Here is a 23,004-nt window from a genome sequence, read left to right on the forward strand (position 1 = left end):
TGGCTATAGATAGGTAGATTATTCTGTCGGTCAGGATTTTTCATCAAGTGAATTAAGTCATGCAGTAGATGGAATGAAGTATCTAATGGCCATACTATAAAAACTAAGAGTTCAGGCAGTCCAATGGCAACGTTCAGTTGTCAGACATTCTTGAGCATCAGTCGTCCATATTATAAAAAATCTGGACCATCAGTCTTGGCGAACCCCAATTCAGTCACTAGATTGGTGAGAATGCGCTGCATGAGCGCAAACAGCACGTGAATTTTAAGCATTTCTCCTGTTTAAGAAACAAAGCAGCCTGCATGCTAAAAATAATTCTGTAATAACTATGTATTTACACCTTGCTATATAAATTTAGGAGCATATGATGTACAGGTACATGAGCAGAGGTGCAGATCCATCCATCCATCCATCATCCAATCTTATGTTGCCCCATGAGGAGTGTAGGAGCCCAGGACTAGGCAAGTTGGTCCTGACATTTAAGATGAGAGTGACCAGCCTCACTCATCCCTCATTGGCATTACATGAACAATAAACCCCAACCTTCCCTTGGATATAAACCTATACAGGCTTAATCCAATTGGAGCACCTTAATTACCCACTAAACCACTAGGTACCATGATTTGGTTATGTGGTTACCACCCAGCCTAGTAAATGTTTCCTGGTGTACAAGAAACCATTTGGCTTGTCACTCAGTGTAGAGTTGCCCATAGGCAGAAGGAAGAGAAATGAATGAAGGAAAGACAGGGAGTGTAAAGTCACCCATAGGCAGAAGGAAGAAGAAAGAATGAAGGAAAGAAAGACAGAAGAGGAAGGAAGGAAAAGAGGAAAGGACAGACACCCAAAGCAGCACTGCAGTGAATGAGTGGATGTTGAGCACCCCCACCTAAAATCTGGATATACAGGTGGTACCTTACTTACGAATGGTCGACTTACAAATTTTCAGTTGTACAAATTTAGAAACCATGCTTCGATATTTGAATTTTGATCTTTTCCTGGGCTAGCGATATGTGGTACGATGCAGCTGCAGCGAGTTGAGTCACCCCCAAACTGCCTGGGCGGTTGTTAATGTAAACAATTGATGTTCCGATGCTCTGCAGTGTTCTGTGTTGCCAGCATTTTTCTTGGATATCCCCCCCTCTGCATCCACGTTGTGTTTTATGCATCCATCATGTCTACGAAATGCCCTTCCGTCTCTCCTTCAGTTGGTGAGATGATGAGGAGGAAGGCAATTACTCTAGACGGTGACTTCGTGTTTTTTTGTTGTGACGGGGAATCATCCTGACGGGGAATTGTGAACCAGCCCGTAATGGCCATCACCAGTGAACTTCTTGTACATAATATACTTATTTAGCCTCAAATGTGAGATCAAAGTAGTACTTCACTGAGTCAGATACAGTGACTTTCATTGATTATGTTAGCAACCACTGCAGCTGCTGCTTGAAGCAACCCAACACTTGAACTGTATCTGATATACTTCAAGAAGCACCCCATTAACCAAAAAATAAAAAAAAAAGTCATTTATCTAATTGATTTCCCAATGTCAGGAGTGTTGCACACTCGGACAATATTCGACTTGTCAGAAGTTTATAGGCTTTCCCTCAACTGTGATAACTACAGCACTGAGTTGGCGAACTTTCAAACTCTACTGTTGCCGTTTCAAAGATAAATGTATAAATTACACAGATAGTCTGAAGTTAACTTGGTAGCACAATTTATTATCATATCTCCAAATGTCATGTGCCATGCCACCACCTCACCACTACAGATGTTTTGTTTACTTGTATTTGTTGTGGAAACATTTTGTCTTGTAAAAAATAATCTGAACAGCCCTGCATTTCTCATATTGCCTGTCAAGGAAAATTTTATTCCTGAATTATTCAGTGTTTATAAATGGGAAAACCAGCCATCATATTTATGAATATTTAAGTTTGTTCCACGAAACAAGGGTCTCAGATGGCGTTTATCCTGCTGTCACATTCCAGTACTATTTTACGCCATAACCAGGTGATGATCGTGTGGCGTGGACAGCAGATTTGTGGTACGAGAAATGGTAATGTCGGACACTTGCATTCAGCAATACTGGCATTTAATTTTTATATTGTAGTACGGCCTTAAGAGACATGATGATCAAAGCATTGTGCCTGTGTGTGTGTGTGTGTGTGTGTGTGTCTGTGTGAGAGAGAAATGACTACCTAAACAGTACAGGCAGTCCTATTATAGGTCAGGGATGTGTTCCAAAATGTCAGCTTTATAGGCAGCATTGGAACTTTAATAGGCAAGTATTCTGTAATAAACCATGAGGTAACCCAAGGGCAGAAAAAAATAAAATAAAAATAGGGGACTAAACAAGACTGACCTGTTTTTGTGGTGTGGCAGGAGGAGGAGGATGAGTCAGGCCAAGCTCCAGTGCACCAGCAGCCAGAGACCTATGCGTCGGAGGAAGAGGAGGAGGAGTCCGATGGGGAGGGTAGCTTTATTGTGGACGATGAAGGAAAGCCCATTGCCAAGCAGAAGAAGAAGGCCGTGTTTGATGATGAAGGACTGGAGGCTGCCAGGGATATCTTCGGCTGTGACTTTGACTATGGGGAATTTGAACAATATGAAGGTAAGAGTGTAGCAATTCACCCATATTGATAATTTGTGTTTATTCAGTTAGTTATAATATACTTTACATGATGCCTGTTTCTAGAGCCAGTCACATCATCAGTGTTTTTAACTCTTTGAGATTCTGAAGACGCGATTTCGAGTCGTCATAAATCCAACCTTTGAGATTCTGATGACTCGAATTCGAGTCATATGAAACAACATTTGTTTTTGCATGTTTTCCATATCCTATCTGGGCTTGTTCTACATACACTATCCTGCTTATCCTTTTCCAACTATTTAGTTTTATACTGACAAGTACATCGGACAGATATGCATAATAAATTTGCTTTTACCATGAATAATATCAGTATTACCAGCATGGATATTTGCCTGTGTGACAGCGAGAGCTTTCGCTTTTCTCTGTGAAAACTAACGTAAATTGCCATAACCTATATATCAATGGAAAAGTAATTTACTGTACAGTAGATTGACATGGTGCAATCAAATTTCATTTAACTCTAATACTTTTTTTTTTACAAATATTTTTCTACGGAAGGGTGTGTGATTTTTCCTTTTCGTCTAACTTCTACTCGTCCTATTGGCATTTTAGCTACCATATTTACCTTTTTCAACCATACCACAATAAAGAGCAACTATTCAGCTTTAAAATGGTACCAGATTCATTAGTCTACCATAAAAAGTTAGTGTACAGTTGTACAGTGGCCGATTAAGTACAGATATCGCTGCATGAATGTGCACTCTATGTGTGCCAGGCTGAATCTTGCACAGACCCAATCGGTGGAGGGCCAAAAATCTCAGAGGGTTAATTGTCACCAACGGGATGGTAAATTTTGAGTAGTGGTATACATGAGGCTGAGGCTGAGGATGAGATGGAGGGATGGAGTAGAGAGATATATGAGAGAGTGGGGTGTGAGTTAGGAACAGGGCAGTGAAATGGCGGACGACAGGGCGATGTGGAGGCGATTTGTTTGTGGCCACCCCATACGGGACTAAAGCGTCTGGCAATCGATAGATAGATAGATAATATACATGAGTGGTATTGGTTGTGCACAGGTAATCAGATATGGTGAATTAGAGTGTGACGTCGGTAGAAGTGAAGAATACTGTGAAATGGTTGAAGAATGAGGAGAAGGCAGTAGGGTTTGGTGAAATAGAAGGATTAAACATTGATGAGATAGAAGAGTTAGGCCTGTGAGGTGGATCCTGGATTCCTGGAACTTGAATAATGAGTGAATGAGTGCTTGGTCCATCTCACCAGGAAAGGTGATAGCAATCCCTTTTCTGTAATTTCTCTTCTTTGTTTTATGGATCCTCCCTCACCCAAGTCCTTAGATGAAAAAAGGTTAGGGTGATAATGAAATTTAAGATGCCTGTTATTAATCCTCATACTGCTATATGTGTCCTTTCATTGAAGATTGAGAATTTGTATTAATGCTTATATTAATAAATCTGTAGATTGGGAAGAAGGAGAGGAAGAGGAGGAAGAAGAAGATGATTATGAGGAGGATGAAGAAGGAGATGGGAGAGATCGACGAGGGAGGAAGGAACGCAGAAAGCAAGTTAAAAAGTCTATCTATGAGGTGAGTCAAATTATTGCTTTCTAATGAGGATGCTTGTTAACAGATTGTATGAAATGTTGAAGACCAGAAAAACCCTTTCAGTAAAGTGAGTTGCAGGTAATTGATATCTAACTTACAAGAGTGTATGTGAACAAAATTATTGTATATATAATGTTATGGGTCTGGAAAAACTTGCAGTAACTTTTAAAAGTATTGAAGGCAATGAAACATGCTGGAAGTATTGTTTTAGATAGAAAGATAAAGGAGATTTTTCTCGAATTTGTGTTTTAAGCATCATTAGCCCTTAAACACAGGGCATATTTGCAATTTTTTTTCATCTTTATCTGATTTCCTTCTTTAATAGAAGGGATGCTTAAAAAGTAAAAAAATGTCTGGAAATATCCATTAAGACCACCTCTGTAGCTTTTGTGATCTTGTTGTGGCAGCAAGTTGAAGTTCAAAACTCTGCCATTTTGCACCAAAAACCAACAATATTGGAAACCAGGGGCTGCGAGACCTAACAGATGCAGAGCAGTCTCCCGTTGCAGTTCATGAGCCCAGCAAAGACTGACTAGTATGATGAAGAGCCCCAAATGTAGTAGAATTGAAGAATATGGAAAATTTTTTAGTGAAATATGTGCCATATGGGAAATGATGTTGAAAGGGGTTTAGGATAAGTGCATAAACTCATGCAGTAAAATCCTATTTGTACAACATGGCTAAAGATGCCACCCATTTCATTAAAGTTCATTCTTGAAAATGGTATGATATTCTGAGAGGGATACTTCCCAGAGTGCCTTATTTTGGTGGGAGTAGGGAACTGACAAGGATGTGAGTTGACTGGATAAATTTTGAGTAGAGTGTAGAACAGGTATTTGGCACCCTACTTATAACTTGACAGTCATGTACTTAACTCTGATAGGTAAATTAGATGCTCCATATGGACAGGTGTACTTATCAGGTGGAGGCAGGATACTGGGGGATTGAATAGTGACTGGAAGCACTTGCGGTCAGTTTCATCGGCCGTGTTGTTTATTACTTTTCCCACTGTCATTTTCTTTCCTTTTTGTGGCTTTCTGTCCACTACCTAACCCACCTATAGGTGAGAAAAAGAAGCAGAATGATGATGATGATGTAAAAATGGAATTTTCTAAAATATAATGCATTTTAATGAAATGAAGTTGTTTTGTAAGTAGCATTCAGGTAGGAGTCAGTTACATTCTGTACAGTTTGGTTGTATTGCATTAGTTACAGGATTTGAACTGAGTGAACTACAACATGGGCACCTGCCAGAACAGGACCATGAAATTCAGCAGTTTGATTTACCTGAGCATTTTATACGGGGATGGCACATTGTGTAATTTATTTTTATCATGACTTACCAGGTATTTGAGCCAAGTGAGCTGGAACGTGGCCACCTGACAGACCAGGACCATGAGATTCGTAAGCTGGACATTCCTGAGAGATTCCAGCTGCGACAGATTCCAGTGACACGCACCCGAGGCGAAGGTGACGACCGCACCACGGATAAAGAGCTTGACCAGGAAGCCAAGTGGATATATCACCATGCTTTCTTCAGACCATTCATCTCAAATCAGGTATAAGTTAGTGGATTTGATTATGCTGCCTGAATGGTTTGAGAAAATGTCTGATCCATTTTACTATTTTTGATAGTTTTTCTTTCTTCTATACACTCTTTCTGGATCCCACCTCACTCTGTCCTTGGTTGGGAACAAAGATTAGGATGATGATGTTGATTATTTTAATTTTGTGTGTGTAGCCAGATGCTAAGTGTTACCTCAACATGTAGCTATGTTTGTATCTTATGAATGGAATTTTCCCAGTACAGGCAGTCCTTGTTGTAGTTCAGGAACCCAAGTGGTTATGTTACTGCATTTTTTTCTGCCTGTTCATCTCAGACCTGGGTGATATCCACAGGCCCAAAAGAGTTTAAGTCAGAGGGTGGGTTAAGGTTGTATACTCACATAGCTTGGGACAATGTGGAACCTACTATGGTGCCCTTGTTAACTGGGTGGAGAGAGACAAATGCAGCGTTCTTCCAGGAACCAAACCCTCGACATTCTTCCCCGTGGTTTTCTGTCGTGATGCACTGTCCACCACAAGGGAACATCGATTCACTGCAAGAAGCAACCCTGCTGAGGCAGCTGCTTGCCTGCAGTTGATGGGTTTGCTCTGCCAGATAGACAGGGGTTGCTCTACTGCTGGTACTGCTCACATACCGGTAGCTAATGTTACATGGGCAAGCCATTGGTCATTTTTGCCATAAATATGTGGACTGTGTTTAGCTAGTTGATTTTTATGGTAGTACTTGCTCACAGAGAATATGCTGAAGTATACGGGAAGCTACAGTACATTGGGAAACCTTTTGGCTTATCAGATGGAGCCAGGATTCCATGGGCTTGAATGATGAGTGAATGGAAGCATGGCCCATTGGATTGGGCAAACTTTGGCTGTCTGGACGCTGCTACTCCTCACCCCACCCTAGGGTGGGAAAGGAGGTTTGGAGGATGATGATATGTGTAGAAGTTTTTAATCATAATATTACAGTTCCATGAAGTTAAGAAAATGAATTTATAAACAGTTTAATTAGAGACAGCTTATGGGTATGAGATGATAGAGGACATGCTTAAAGATGGGTACACAAATTTCCAGGTCTGTATCAGCTGTAAAAAAAAAAAAAAAAAAAAAAAAAAAAAAAATGAAATGAAATTCAGTTGCGATTGGTTTCTGTTGAGATATATCATAGTCGGCCATGCTCTTTGTTGAGATACATCACAGTTCATGAGTTATAGCTAAAAAGAATGTAAAAATATATAACTTTTAATGAGGGATTACTATAATTTCTGTGTGCTCTGAATTTTTTTTGTGTATTGGAGGCAGGATTGTGGGGGTTTGAATGATGAGTAATTGACTGTCTAACCCATCTCACTGGGCATACTGTTGATAGGTCTCCTACTTTTTAGCATTGCCTTTCAGTGTTTCAGGATCCTACCACCCATCTTTAGTTGGAAAAAGGGTCAGGATAATAATGATTATGTCATTGAACTTATGGGATCAAAGGAAATGTAATTGTTATGAAGTGTACAGTATAGTACTACTTAGTACTTTGGACTTTCTTCATATTGTACATGAGACTTTCTCATTCATCTGTCATGAGTATATAATGCTGTTATGTTTGAAATGTTATGATGGTCATTAGCAGTACACTATAATTCAGGAGTTAACTAAGGTTTTGGATTATTTACTGCCATCAAGGAGATTTTGCTGATCATCTGTTCTCTGCCAATTAACTATGGATGTGTAGATACTGTTATTTACAAATATTTGTTGTTTATGGTAACAGGAAGGTCGTGATGAGGCCCGCCAGCGCTCCCGCCGTGACATCAACATGATACAGAAGATATACAATGCACTGGACCTCATGAGAAACTCCACATGTGAGGTTCCATTCATAGCCTTCTACAGGAAAGAAGAGGTCCAGCCTGAGTTGAACATCCATGACCTTTGGAAAGTTTATCACTGGGATGAAAAAGTAAGACGTGAAGGTTACTGAACTAACCACATCTGCTCAGTTATATACTTTTTATTGTCATATTACCTGCATGAGAATTTCATTGAATTTAAGAAAAGCCATGTCTGATTCCAGGGTTTGAACAGTCTCATGAGCTGAGTAAAATCATCCGACAGTAGCAAGATTAAATATAATACTGTCACTGTATCAGAGGGGTTAAAGTAACTTGGATTAATTTTTTACTTGTATTATTATCATTTTTTTTTTTTTTTCTGACATTAACTTTTTTACAAGAATCCTCATTCCTGTACTACAGAAGTCACTATCAGCTCTGGGAAGTCAAGATGGGATGATATATGAGTGTATACGTTATTATAACGTAGTTTCATTATAAAGAATATAAAGAGACATCTGTGCTGGGAGGGGGTTGGTAATAGCCAATACCCTCTTCAGGCATAAAATGATCCACAGGTATACATGGCGAGTGATGAGAAGGGTGGGTGGTGAACTGAATGAAAGGAAGGCAATGATTGATTATGTGTGTGTGGATGAAAGGATGCGAAGATGTATATTGGATGCAAGAGTTTATAGAGGTTGGGGGAGTGGCCTTTCTGACCACTACTTGGTGGTGGCCAGAATTAGGATGCAAGTAAGATGGAGGAATAGAAGAAGGGAAAGACGAGAGGAAGGAGTAGTTGCAAGGAGAGTGGAAAGGTTACAAGAGGATGAGAAAAAGGCAGAGTATAAGAGAGAAGTGGAGGAACGATTGGGCAAATATGAACTGGAGCAGATGGGAGACGTGGAAGGTGTGTGTAAGATATTTACAGAAGAAATATGTGCAGCATGTGATGTGGTGTGTGGAAGGAAGAGAAGACGGAGGGGGTGCAAGGAACAGCGTGGTGGACTGAAGAGGTGAAACAGGCTGTGGCACAAAAGAAGAAAGCATACAATGAATGGATGAGAAATAGGGGCGTGGAAGAAGTTGAGAGGCAGAAGAGAGAGTTATATGTGGATAGGAAGAGAGAGGTGAAAAGATTAGTAAGAGAGAGTAAGAAGAGAGTGGATGAGGAATTTGGAAGGAATTTGAGTGTAAAGTGGAGGGACTGTAAGAAAATGTTCTGGAGAGAAGTGAAAAGAGTAAGACAGGGTGGAAGTGAAGTTAGCAGGGGAGTGAAAGATAAACATGGTAGATTACTAGTGGAGAAGGGAGAAAAAGTGAGCAGATGGAGAGAACACTTTAAGGAATTGTTGAACGTAGAGGATGGAAGTAATGCGAGTATAAGTGGCTGGGGAATGGCTGGGAGAAGGAGGGAGGTGAGAAGACAGGTAGAAATCAGTAGGATAGAGGTTGTGGAAGCAATGAAGAAAGTTAAATCGGGAAAGCCCCAGGAATTGATGGAGTGTGTGGTGAGATGCTGAAGCATGGGGGAGAGATAGTAGTAGAATGGATGTGGAAGATGTGCAGATTGGCCTGGGAGGAAGGTAGAGTCCCGGAGGATTGGAAGTCAGGTATAATTATTCCCTTGTACAAAGGAAAAGGGGAAAAAGAAGTGTGTGGTAATCATAGGGGCATTTGTCTTCTTAGTATAATAGGAAAAGTGTATGGTAGGATACTTATAGACAGAGTTAGAGAAAGAACAGAGAAATTAGTTGGAGAAGAACAGGGAGGCTTTAGGAAGGGAAGAGGTTGTGTAGATCAGATATTCATTCTTAGATCTTTAGTGGAAAAGTTTCTAGAGTCTAGAGAAGGGAAAGAAGTTGTATGCGGCTTTCATGGATTTGGAGAAAGCATATGACAGGGTGGATAGACAAGGATTGTGGAAAGTGTTAAGAATATATGGAGTAGATGGGAAGTTGTTGAATGCTGTGAAGAGTATGTATGATGGTGCTAAGGCTGCAGTGCGTGTGGATGGTGAACTAAGTGAATTTTTCTCTTTGAAAGTTGGTTTGAAACAGGGATGTGTCATGTCTCCATGGTTGTTCAATCTGTACATGGATGGGGTAATAAAAGAGGTACAAGGTAGGGTAGTGGATGTTGGAGTGGCCCTGGTGAGAGAGGATAGTGTTTGGAAACTCCCTGTACTGTTGTTTGCAGATGATACTGTGTTGTTGAGTGAAGATGAAGGGGAGCTGCAAGGCTTGGTGGATGAGTTTGAGAGAGTGTGTAAGAAACGGAACCTAAAGGTGAATGTAGGGAAGAGTAAAGTGATGGTCTTTGAGAGAGGTGAAGTCAGTGAATGTATAGCGAGGTTGGATGGTGAGGAATTGGAAAATGTGAGTACGTTTAAGTATTTGGGTAGTGTGATGAGTAAGGATGGAGGTTTGGAGGGTGAAGTGCTTGAAAGGGTACAGCAGGGAAGAAAGGTTGCTGGTTCCTCGAAAGCAGTGATAAGAAACAGGGAAGTGAGCATGGAAGTAAAAAAGTTACTACATGACAGTATTGTGATACCAACTCTAACGTACGGAAGTGAAGCTTGGACGTTGTTGGAAGGACACAAGTCAAGAGTGAGAGCAGTGGAAATGAGTTATTTAAGAGGAGCTTGTGGAGTCACGTGGAGAGACAGGCTGACGAATGAGGATATAAAGGAGCGTTGTGGTGTTGATGTGGATGTGATAGGAAGCGTTGTGAGGAACACACTGAGGTGGTTTGGCCATGTGGAGAGGATGGAGGGTGAAAGACTGAAGAAGAGAGTGTATGTGAGTGAGGTGGAGGGTGGAAGAGGGAGGGGGAGACCGAGGATGAGATGGAGGGATGGGGTGGAGAGGTATATGAGAGAGGGGGGTGTGAGTTGGGAGCAGGGTAGTGAAATGGCGGGGGACAGGGCGACTTGGAGGCGATTTGTTTGTGGCCACCCCAAACGGGATTGAGGCGTCTGGCAATAGATAGATAGATAGATAAAGAGATTGTTTGTTAGATAACTCAGGAGTGCAGTTCAGTCATCTTAATTGTCAGATTTCTTTAGTTGAGTTGAATGAATTGTATACATTGTAAAAGTGAACATAGATGCTTCCAGAGACTGTATAACCTGGGGAACATGGTGACACATGCAAGCTTAAACAAGGTCTGGCAAAATTAAATGGATTTTAAACACTTTTGAGAGGTCAGTATACCTGTTGAGGTTCATTTGAATGTATACTGACAATTGTAATGCAGTGCAGTTGCTCCCCAAATTACGAACAGACATGGCCTTTTTGTACTCTGCTGGTATATTGTCATTCATCTGTCCCTTCGTACACTTCTTTCCACTATCCACCAATCTTAGCCATCTCTGCATACATCTCATTGATACCTGCTGCCCTCCCATTCTTCAGCTGCTCCACAGCATTCTTAATTTCTGCCAGTGTCCCATTTCCTGCACACCACCCAAGCCAATCTTGTTTATGGGTGCCCTGCTGTTGCCATTCCCATTCATCAGCCTTTCAAAATATTCTTACCAACTGCTCCTTACTTAACTTCCACTGGTTAGTATTCTTCCACTTGCATCCCTTTCCCCTTCACGCTTCTTTTCTCTTTCATTTCTACGTTTTCACACCTCTTTCCGAGACAGTTTCCTATTATCAGAGTATTTTCCATTCAATTTTCTTTCAAAACCATCATTTATCTGTCCTTTTCCCCCTCTCACTAGTCTCTGCATACCTCTTACTCTCAGTGTATTCCCTTCTTTCATTTGAACTTATTTCCTGTAGCCACTTCTTCCTCTTTTCCTCCACTGCTTTTTCAACCTCTTCTTCTCACCACATTTTTACAAAAAAAAGTATGAAAATTTGATGCAAGTTATGTGAAAGAACTGCAGTGACAGTGATAGTGATAATATTTTTCGCAGTGGTGTCAGCTGAAGGCTCGCAAGGAGAATCTTCGTGCCAGGTTCCAAATGATGGGAGAGTACCAGGGTGACTTCATCATGCGGGATCTTGATGCACCACTCCCGGAAAACATGCGCACGCTCAAGGAAGAGGATATCGAGAGGTGGGTGGTGATGTTTTTGTTGTTTTTGCGACCCTGGTTCATCTGAACATGAGCATGATGAACTATAGACTGAAACTGCCCTCCTCCTCCAGTTGACCATCTTCTTTTATGGAACCATAAGGGAGTTGAGAGACTCTTGCATAACCAGGCAGTGGAGCCACTCAGTTATATCCATGCCTTCGCATGAAGGCATTCCTCTCAAACACCACAATGGGTGTGAAGGAGAAGGGTATTGAGAGATGGTGTGATGAGATAGGATTTTGAGAGGTAGGTATGCCAGACATTGTTTCTTCGTACTTTTCAGTGTCTGCCACCTGTCATTGAGTTTTTCATGTTATGTGGTGGTGCAAGTGAACAGTCATTTGACTTCAGTGTTGGCACTGGGTAATCTGGCGCTGGGCTCCAGTACTTCTGATAGGGCAATAAAGGATTGGATGGTAAATAATAGCTTACTTGCTAGTAACTGAACACTGAATGAGAAGCCAGATTGTTTCCTCTACCCATGGGAATCATTTACTGTGTAGGTTGGTAACCATATTCTTGTTGTTGACATGAAAGTGGACTGCAGGCTGAAGTTGCCCTTCTCCTGCAGTTCACCATCCTCCTCCATGGGTACAGATTGGGAGCTGAGGGACATATGGTATATCATTGCCACTGAATGAAGACATCTGCCTCCAACACAGTGGTAATCTCATATTTTGCCAATTAATGCATGGTACTCCAACTGGATGTAGGCTAGCTGAAAAAGCTCAGTTCCAATTTATTTTTTTCCCTAGAAGATGAAAAACAAATGAAATAAAACAAGAATTCCAATCATGAGATTGTAAAAAAAGTTTTATTTATTTATTTATTTATTCTTCTTCTTATTATTATTTTTATTTATTTTTATTTTTTTTACCTATTGCCAAAGAGGCACGTAGCTGGTCACCCTCAGCATAAATACTGACCTGGTCTGGAACACTCACATTCCTGGTGGGACAGTACAGGATTGGATGATGGATGGCGTCTTTCCTCTCCAGTATTCTGTCGTTTCATTTCACAAGGCACTTTCTTTATAGTTCTTTTGTTGTGCTGTTCTTTTCTTAGTTTGAGGTCCTACCCACCCAGTTTATTTTTACAGTTGTATAATAGGATGATGAATTTTCACTCACCTTTCCAGCTAAAAATTTTCTGTTCCTATTTCTGCATCTTAACTGCTTCACTTATTAGCTGGAAATATAACAAGGATGATGATGATGATGATGATGATATAAACATCATGAGGCTGTGCCAAAGGAAAACACTTGGTCAAAAAAAGAGAAATAAGAATAGAAAAACTGTCGTCTTAGCCTTACAGGTAAACAGACATGGAAGAGTGTTTTGATTTTTTTAAGACAAATGCTTTTCATCCGTCCATCATCCGATCCTATGTCGCCCCATGAGAAGCATAGGAACCCAGGGCTATGCAAGTTGGTCCTGACATTTAAGATGAGAGTGACCAGCCTCACTCATCCCTGAGTGGCACTATGTGAGCAGTAAACCCCAACCATCCCTTGGATATAAACCTGCACAGGCTGAATCTGATTGGAGCACCTTGATTATCCACTAAACCATCAGGCGCCATAATTTGGTTATATGCGTGCCACCCAGCAAAGGAAGTGGTTTCATTATGTACAGGAAACCATTTGGTTTGTCACTTACTGTAGAGCCACCCATAGGCAAAAGGAAGAGGAAAGAATGAAGGAAAGAAAGACAGAAGAGGGAGTGTAAAGTCACCCATAGGCAGAAGAAAGAGGAAAGAATGGAGGAAAGAAAGACAAGGGGAAGGATTGAAGAGAGGAAAGGGCAGACACCCAAAGCAACACTACATCAAGTGAGTGGATGGTGCGCATCCCCGCCTACCACAAATGCTTTCAACTGTATTATTAATTGCAACTGGTTTTGTTCAGCCGAGAGTTAAGTCATGGAAGCCTAAGAATGTTAATATTTCAGGATTGAGGAGATTGAGACCTCAGAGCAATTTAATGACTACTACAAGCACTTCCTTCTGTACTATGGGAAGGACCAGCCAGCCATGAGGGAGCACATGAAAGCTAAACGCAAGGAGCAGCGCCCACCCACCAGAGTCACCAGGGTAGTCAAGGTAAGGCCAGTGTAGCTTAGGAGTGAGAGTCTCGAATATATTTACGATTGATTCCCTGTTGTAATGTGGATATGTGTGCAGGAAAAACTAGAAACATTTTAAGATACTGCAGTTTCCTTTTCTTGTTCTCTCTGGGAAAACCTATCACAGTTACAACAGGGAATTCATCTTAAGTGTGTGGATCCGGCCCAAGAACCAGAGTTTGCCTGATGGGTCATTTTCTGAGTTGCTCTGGAGAGTTGCAACACCTCTTCTTAGTTATGTAGTTTTACCATACTCCTCAGTATCATCTTTTAAGTTATTTGATGTTTATATGAAAATTATATCAAACTTAAGCCAAAATTAATGTATAATCTGCAAACTGTTTTACCAAGGAAAAGGTGCTGTAAAGTCTGGTATGTTACTAAGATTACAAGCGAGTATTTCACCTCTTCTACTCCTAACTTGCCTCTGCTGGATGATACACTGTAATGTTGAAGGATTAATTTTGTGAGCCAGAACCAAGAAATTTGATGACTAGAGTAATGAATGAATGGATGTACAGTCCATTTCATGCACTGAGATGTAGTGCATTAACAAATATCCCTAACCCCTCTGTGCTCAATTGATGGCCAGATGTAGCTTGATATGAGGGTTGATTTGAGTAGTATTCAAGGAAACTGATTTGTGCCTCATAACCAGTGCTCATCAAACTTCATGAAACAACTACTAAATATAGTATTCAGGTTGTAAGAGCAGCCCAGTTTTGCCTGATGAAACCAAAATGAGATGTGTGAATGTTGGGGACAGGGTTGCCAGAGGCAGACTGAAAATGACTTGAGATGAGGTCATAGAGTGTGACCTCAGGGATAAGGGGCTGAACAGGGAGGCTGCCAGAGATCGAGCAGCATGGAGAACCGCCATGAAGTGGCATGTTGGAGCCTTCATAAATGAAAATGAACCCAGTTAAGAGGGACCCCATAGTAGGCTCCACATCACCCTGTCATTTTATCATATGGTTTCCACCCAGCATTATAAATGGTGTCCTGAGTTACAGCAGACCATTAGGCTTGTTACTTAGTGTAGAGTCACCTAAAGACAGCACTACATGGAGTGAGTGGATGGTGGGTACCCCCACCTGCCACAGTTAATGTTGACATAGTTTTCATCAGCAACACACAAGAGGATTATGAGATGTAATGTGCAGAGTAAATCAGCAAAGAAGAACTTTTGTGAAATTTCCAAAGCCACTGTATTAATATGACCTTTTGTACCATCCTTGAAAGCAGTGATAAGAAACAGGGAAGTGAGCATGGAAGTGAAAAAGTTACTACATGACAGTATTGTGATACCAATTCTAACATATAGAAGTGAAGCTTGGACGTTGTTGGAGGGACATAAGTCAAGAGTGAGAGCAGTGGAAGCGAGTTATTTGAGAGAAGCCTGTGGAGTCACATGGAGAGACAGACTGACAAATGAGGATATAAAGGAGCGTTGTGGTGTGGATGTGGATGTGGTAGGAAGTGTTAGGAGAAACACACTGAGGTGGTTTGGTCATGTGGAGAGGATGGAAAGTGAGAGATTGACGAGGAGAGTGTATGTGAGTGAGGTGAAGGGGGAGAGAGGGAGGGGGAGGCCAAGGATGAGATGGAGTGGAGAGGTATATGAGAGAGGGGGATATAAATTGGGAGCAGGGCAGTGAAATGGCTGAGGACAGGGCAACGTGGAGGCGGTTTGTTTGCAGCCACCCCGTATGGGATTAAGGCGTCTGGCAATAGATAGATAGATGTACCATCATACTCTTGTTTCTGGATCTTGTCAGTCCCATATAAGAATGACAGTTAGGGTATGATGATATTTAACATTCTGAATGTGAGAAACATTTTTTTTTTTGCCTTATGTGTAAATAAAGTGGTAAGGAAAAGGTGGTAGACAGCATTTCAAGTGCTTAAGAATGTGAGGCTGAGAAATATGATACAGTTTAATGCTGCTTGTCTTTCACAGGTAATGAGGAAGGTGAAGCGGAAGAAGAAGAAGAAAAAAAGGAACACTGGTATAATTGATGATGACGATGACAGTGATGACAACGAAGGAAACAAGGAGAATGAGCCGGAAGAAATGGAGACGGAGAGAGACAAGGAGAAAGACACAGAGGCACAAAAAGAAAATGATACAGAGAAGGAGAGAGAAGCAGAGAAGGAGAAAGATGCAGGAAGTGAGAAAGATTCAGATGCAGAAAGTGACAAAGAAAAAGAAACAGAGAGTGACAAAGAACATGATTCTGAGGCTGAGAAAGAGAAAGAAGTAGGAAGTAACAAAGAATCAGATGCTGAGGTTGAGAAAGAAAAAGAAGCTGAGGTAGAGACACAGAAAGATGGAGAAACAGAGAAGGAGAACCACATAGAAGCTGAGGAAAGCAACAAGAGCCCCAGCAGCCCAGAAAAAGAGAGAGGTAATGAAGAGGGCGAAGACACCAATAGAGGTAATGAAGAGGAAGATACTGGTATGGATATTCAAGACGGAGGAGATGACAGGGATGATGAAGATGGAGAAGTGACTGAGAAAGAAAAGGAACAGGAGGTGGAGAAAGAAAAGGAGAAGGAAAAGGAAAAGGATGATGAAGATGATGATGACGATGATGATGATGACGACTCAGAGTCGGAAGTGGAGATGGAGGTGGAGACAGAGGTGGAGGAGGAAGTAGAAGAGGAGGAGCAGGAAGTGGAGGAGGATTCAGAAGCATTGAAGAAAGCAGTGCGAAGACATGAATATGAATTGCTGCGGAGAGCTGGAATAGGTAAGTGATCAGTTTGTATAGATACTGTATAGGCCATTACTATCACAAGCAAAAGTTTGTTGACAGTCACCTACCAGCATTGTTGACTCCTCCTCATATTTCTCTTTCCCCACAGAACATCAGAAAGTTTATTTCTTTCTCATGCTCTTTTGTTGTGTGTGTCATATTGCTTTTGCTGAAAAACTTTTCCTGCAACACTTCTTTTTCCACACTTAATAAGTAATTGTCATCACACGTGAATCTGAATGTACGTATGTAGTGCACTTCTTCCCACTAGCTGGAGAGAAGTTTCATGTTTTCAGGGATGATCAGTCAGCATTAGTAATGCCCACCCTGCATCTTTTCATAATCCTTTTCATTCTTTTTTGTGTGCCTTTTTATAATCATCGATTGTATGGTTCATTGTTTATCACATGAAGGAGCAGAGTTTGTGTACTCCAAACATGGCCATATTAACCCATCCCCACAGCACACAGAAGGGAGCACACACAGTTAATGAACTACCTTGTTATGTAATTACAGTTTGAGTTAATATTTTATACTGAAAATATTTCCCTACATTGTCAGCCATTAAAGTCTTTTATGCTGGGAACGTCACCATACAATTAATCATTTATATAAACCATGTTCATGAGCACTTTGCTTCCTATAATCCATTGCTTGAAAATAAAGAGATCATGTGTTTTCATTGCAGTGGGGAAAGGTTGATACTGAGCTGGTTTCTGTTGTCCTTGTGGTCCCAGGATCATGTGGCCGTTAACCTGGTGGGCCGCAGGTTTAAGTTGCCTTTTTCCATCAGTCTGTCATCTTCCTTTTGGGGGATAGGGAGGGAGTGGAGGGACATTGCATAGCTGGGAAGTGGATCCACCCAGTTATATCAGTGCCTCAGGATGAAGATGTACCTCTCTAGGACTATACTGATAAAACAGGTCAGATTTTAAAATAAAGGAAATTATGAATTTTTTTGGTTATTAGTGTGGCATATTGAAGTGGGCAGACTTGGGCTGTCTGGACATTGCTACTCCTCACCTTGCCGTAGGGTGGGAAAGGAGGTCCAGATGATGATGATGATCGATAATGGTCAGATTTTTCACATGTGCATACTCAGTTGCAGCTAGTATCACATTTTAACATTGTGCAGTAGTTAATGCCTGAGTACAAGAGACTTCCTATTGAAGTAACTGGTGCAAAAGAATACAAGTCCACACTGTTTGAAGTTTGAATGGTGAACACATTCAAATCTCATCACCTACAGTCTCCACTTAGACCTGTGTTTAGTATCAAGGCCTCCACAGCACCAGCCACTTTTCTTCCCTGATCCACCATACCCTTGACTCCCTTTGCACATGTGCCTCTTTTTTTGTTGTTGCTTCACTAGGTTTGATAGTTAAACCCATTCACTAGATGAAGTCTGTCTCCATTCACTGGCACATCACATTCATAGTCACCTCCCTCTACTGTCATCTGTTTACTCTTATTTACTGAAAATTTGCTTTTAGACCATGCTGCCCAGTGCTGTTGCAAAAACACTGTATAGTCTGCATATGTTAGATTTGAGACACTCCACCCGTTACAACAATACATACGTTCAGTGATGAATTATGCAAGCCCTGCCTGGACTTCTAACCTGACCAAAACACACTACAACACTCTACAGACCATACAGAACAAGTCCCTAAAAATAATCACAGGCTGCACAGCTAGTACACCCACAGACCACGTTCATCAAGAAACCAAAGTCCTCAAAGTCAAGGATCACCTAGACATGAGAGGCACCCAGTTTCTTGCTGCAGCCTCCACAAACCCACAACATCCACTACAGTACATGGCAGCACATCCACCCACACCAAGGAACATCAAAACAACACCCAGCACATGATCTATCTATATCTATTGCCAGATGCCTCAATCCCGTTTGGGGTGGCCACAAACAAATCGCCTCCAAGTTGCCCTGTCCCCCGCCATTTCCCTGCCCTGCTCCCAACTCACACCCCCCTCTCTCATATACCTCTCCACCCCATCCCTCCATCTCATCCTCGGCCTCTCCCTCCCTCTTCCCCCCTCCACCTCACTCACATACACTCTCTTCGTCAGTCTTTCACACTCCATCCTCTCCACATGGCCAAACCACCTCAATGTGTTCCTCATAACGCTTCCTATCACATCCACATCCACATCCACACCACAACGCTCCTTTATATCCTCATTCGTCAGCCTGTCTCTCCATGTGACTCCACAGGCTCCTCTTAAATAACTCATTTCCACTGCTCTCACTCTTGACTTGTGTCCTTCCAACAACGTCCAAGCTTCACTTCCATACATTAGAGTTGGTATCACAATACTGTCATTTAGTAACTTTTTCACTTCCATGCTCACTTCCCTGTTTCTTATCACTGCTTTCAAAGAACCAGCAACCTTTCTTCCCTGCTGTACCCTTTCAAGCACTTCACCCTCCAAACCTCCATCCTTACTCATCACACTACCCAAGTACTTAAACGTACTCACATTTTCCAATTCCTCACCATCCAACCTCGCTGTACATTCACTGACTTCACCTCTCTCAAAGACCATCACTTTACTCTTCCCTACATTCACCTTTAGATTCCGTTTCTTACATACTCTCCCAAACTCATCCACCAAGCCTTGCAGCTCCCCTTCGTCTTCACTCAACAACACAGTATCATCTGCAAACAACAGTACAGGGAGTTTCCAAACACTATCCTCTCTCATCAGGGCCACTCCAACATCCACTACCCTACCTTGTACCTCTTTTATTACCCCATCCATGTACAGATTGAACAACCATGGAGACATGACACAACCCTGTTTCAACCCAACTTTCAAAGAGAAAAATTCACTTAGTTCACCATCCACATGCACTGCAGCCTTCACACCATCGTACATACTCTTCACAGCATTCAGCAACTTCCCATCTACTCTATATATTCTTAACACTTTCCACAATCCTTGTCTATCCACCCTGTCATATGCTTTCTCCAAATCTATGAAAGCCGCATACAACTTCTTTCTCTTCTCTAGAAACTTTTCCACTAAAGATCTGAGAATGAATATCTGATCTGCACAACCTCTTCCCTTCCTAAAGCCTCCCTGTTCTTCTCCAACTAATTTCTCTGTTCTTTCTCTAACTCTGTCAATAAGTATCCTACCATACACTTTTCCTATTATACTAAGAAGACAAATGCCCCTGTGATTACCACACTTCTTTTTCCCCTTTTCCTTTGTACAAGGGAATAATTATACCTGACTTCCAATCCTCCGGGACTCTACCTTCCTCCCAGGCCAATCTGCATATCTTCCACACCCATTCTACTATTATCTCTCCCCCATGCTTCAGCATTTCACCACACACTCCATCAATTCCTGGGGCTTTCCCCAATTTAACTTTCTTCATTGCTTCCACAATTTCTATCCTACTGATTTCTTCCTGTCTTCTCACCTCCCTCCTTCTCCCAGCTATTCCCCAGCCACTTATAATAACTCACATTACTTCCATCCTCTATGTTCAACAATTCCTTAAAGTGTTCTCTCCATCTGCTCACTTTTTCTCCCTTCTCTACTAGTAATCTACCATTTTTATCTTTCACTCCCCTGCTAACTTCACTTCCACCCTGTCTTACTCTTTTCACCTCTTTCCAGAACATTATCTTACAGTCCCTCCACTTTACACTCAAATTCCTTCCAAATTCCTCATCCACTCTCTTCTTACTCTCTCTTACTAATCTTTTCACCTCTGTCTTTCTTTCTACATATAACTCTCTCTTCCGCCTCTCAACTTCTTCCACGCCCCTATTTCTCATCCATGATGATACCATACACAAATACTGTCATCTCTCCCCCCTCGCCCACCTCAGACCAGCTTCCAGAAGCATACCCATACTCAGATCACTTGCCGCTCCATTCAGTCACTTAAAGACAACACACAGCTGCATGCACGACCTCCTGACATCCACACTTCTGAATCCTATCTTCCTCGTGAGGACAGGGTCCACCTGGCCAGGCTGAGATGTGGGCACCATCCAGCCCTCTTAAGCTACCAGAAAAGGCTGGATGACTCCATCGCTGATGCCTGTCCAGGATGCAACACGGCACCCCGTACTATTAAGCACATTATGGAAGACTGCATTGCACACAATCACCTACGCCAACAACACAACATACACTCTTTGAGAGTTCTGTGGGAAAGCCCGGTCTCGGCCATGGCCTTCCTAAGTGACTCGGGGCTGTTCGGCCAGACTGCCTAGGGAACAACTACAACTACTACTCCTCTCATCTCTTCTGTGCTGTACCATAGTATAAGCCTCTGTTATAATGCCATCCATATATTGTGAGCTCATGATATAACTCTGAGTGCACCAAAATCAAAATAAAGAAATGGGGGATAGGATATGGAATTTTGGATACATGATGTCTTGAGAGTGCCTCATTTTTTATGACAGTTTTGTGGAGGAATTCCAAAGGCACCATGGGGGAGGGAAAAAATGTTTAATCTCCTGTTGTTGGTGCTTTGGGAATTGCTCCAGGGAACTCCTTATATGTACTGTTTGTAATAATCATGAAATTGTTTCAGAGGGACTTACCAAGAAGTTTGGTTTGACTCCTGAGCAGTTTGGTGAGAATCTTCGTGACAACTATCAGCGTTTTGACGTTGAACAGTGTCCAGAAGACCCGAGGAAGGAGGCTGAAGAATACCTTTCCAAGTAAGTCTACTTGCAGTGTTATGACTTTGTACACTGATATACAGTATTCATGTTTTGTGCATTCAGGGTTTGTCATGCCATATTAAGTCATTTTTAACTCCTTGAGTGTGGATGTCATTGTATCGTAATGTTTATAAAGGGTCCAACATACTTGCATGCATTTGCGAAATGCCTTGTTCACCTAATGGTGACTGTCCACGCTGCTCGATCTTTGGCAGCCTCTGTTCAGTTCCTTACTTCTGAGGTCACTTTCAGTGACCTTTTCAGGTCTTTTTTGGTCTGTCTCACAACCCTACCCTCAGTGTTCACACGTCTCACTTTCTTCACCCTGTTGTCATCTTTCCTCCTCTTAGAATGCCCAAACCATCTCAATCTATCCTTCCTCATCACCACCAATACATTCAAGTCCCATCCTTCCTCTCAACTCTTCAGTTGCAGTCCTAGCCCCCTAGGCTTTACATTCAAGGACCCACAACACATCCATCTACTCATTGTCACCACAATTGGCCCAATGAATATCCTTTTTCTTTTTTGGCCTTCAGCCTGAAGTGGTTCGAGAACCTGGATTTCACATACAGTGGAGTACATGGTTGTGCATGAAGGATATCTTAATATTATGTAAATTTTATATTTTCGTGAGTACAGGTTGCCCCCTACTTACGATTGGGTTACGTTCAGTTAAACCGATCATAAGTTGAGAATGCATTTAATATGCTTAATCAGCTGAACATAGCCTAACCAAGCCTACCAAGTCTTTTAAATGTGCTTAGAACACTTACATTAGCCTACAGTTGGGCAAAATCATTAACACAAAGCCTTTTTAACCCCTTAACCGCGGGGCGTCACTTTCGTGATGCTTGGAAGCAAGGGATCATACCGCGTGGCGACGCTTTTGTGATTCTGTGTTATTTTGAATTCGCCCGGGCTTTCAAGTGGAGGCTTGTATCATCTATCAGTACTGCTAATATCCAACACTAGTCAGCACTCCTAATCTCATCTGTACTCCCATCCATTGTTGACAATTTTGCCATTTCTCCCCGTTCTTGACTCCCCTCCTTACCTCCCCTCCATTATCCTATCCTCTCGCCTGCCCGGCTGTGCTATGCAAAGTAAATCTTCCCTGGAAGTTTTCACTGATTTCATCCATTGAAATAAGCCCTATGCCCTATTCTTATACCAAATAATATATACAAGAAAGAAATAAGGTAAGTGAGAGTGCCATACACCTAGAATTGGCTAATTATCACCTGACAACACCTCACATGCACTCGTTAGCTAATATTCGCTGTTTATTTCCCCTTGAAATATGCCGTATAATCTATTTTCCTAATAAAAATATATATAAGAAAGGAAGGGAGAAGCCTAAGTGATATTTACGCTCACCTGGAACTACCTAATTATTGCAGGCCACTACACTGTATTCTACGCTAAGTAAATCTTCCCTGGAATTTTCCACTGATTTCATCCATTGAAATAAGCCCTATGCCATATTCTTATACCAAATAATAAATACAAAAAAGAAGTAAGGTAAGTGATAGTGCCATACACCTGGATTTGGCTAATTATCACCTGACAACACCTCACGTGCACTCGTTCGCTAATTTTCGCTGTTTTTTTCCCCTTGAAATATGCCGTATAATCTATTTTCATAATAAATATACATATAAGGAGGGAAGGGAGAAGCCTAAGTGATATTTACATTCACCTGGAACTACCTAAT

The 23,004-nt window shown here is 41.6% G+C and overlaps 1 protein-coding gene across 2 annotated transcripts in view; it reads left to right on the plus strand.

The window, feature by feature from the left end:
- The window catches only part of Spt6 (transcription elongation factor Spt6), a 46,825-nt gene that overhangs the window by 13,637 nt on the left and 10,184 nt on the right, over nt 1–23,004 (plus strand). For both annotated transcript variants that reach the window (XM_080270165.1, XM_080270164.1), the window contains exons 5-12: nt 2,380–2,608; nt 4,066–4,190; nt 5,555–5,767; nt 7,534–7,722; nt 11,526–11,668; nt 13,640–13,790; nt 15,774–16,566; nt 21,155–21,284. In XM_080270165.1, coding sequence (XP_080126291.1) covers nt 2,380–2,608; nt 4,066–4,190; nt 5,555–5,767; nt 7,534–7,722; nt 11,526–11,668; nt 13,640–13,790; nt 15,774–16,566; nt 21,155–21,284 — 1,973 coding nt within the window. The remainder of the gene's footprint in view (nt 1–2,379; nt 2,609–4,065; nt 4,191–5,554; nt 5,768–7,533; nt 7,723–11,525; nt 11,669–13,639; nt 13,791–15,773; nt 16,567–21,154; nt 21,285–23,004) is intronic.

The sequence above is a fragment of the Coenobita brevimanus genome, chromosome 39, assembly GCF_032717465.1.
Source record: "Coenobita brevimanus isolate Jiangsu-jjx chromosome 39, ASM3271746v2, whole genome shotgun sequence".
Classification (NCBI taxonomy): Eukaryota; Metazoa; Arthropoda; class Malacostraca; order Decapoda; family Coenobitidae; genus Coenobita; species Coenobita brevimanus.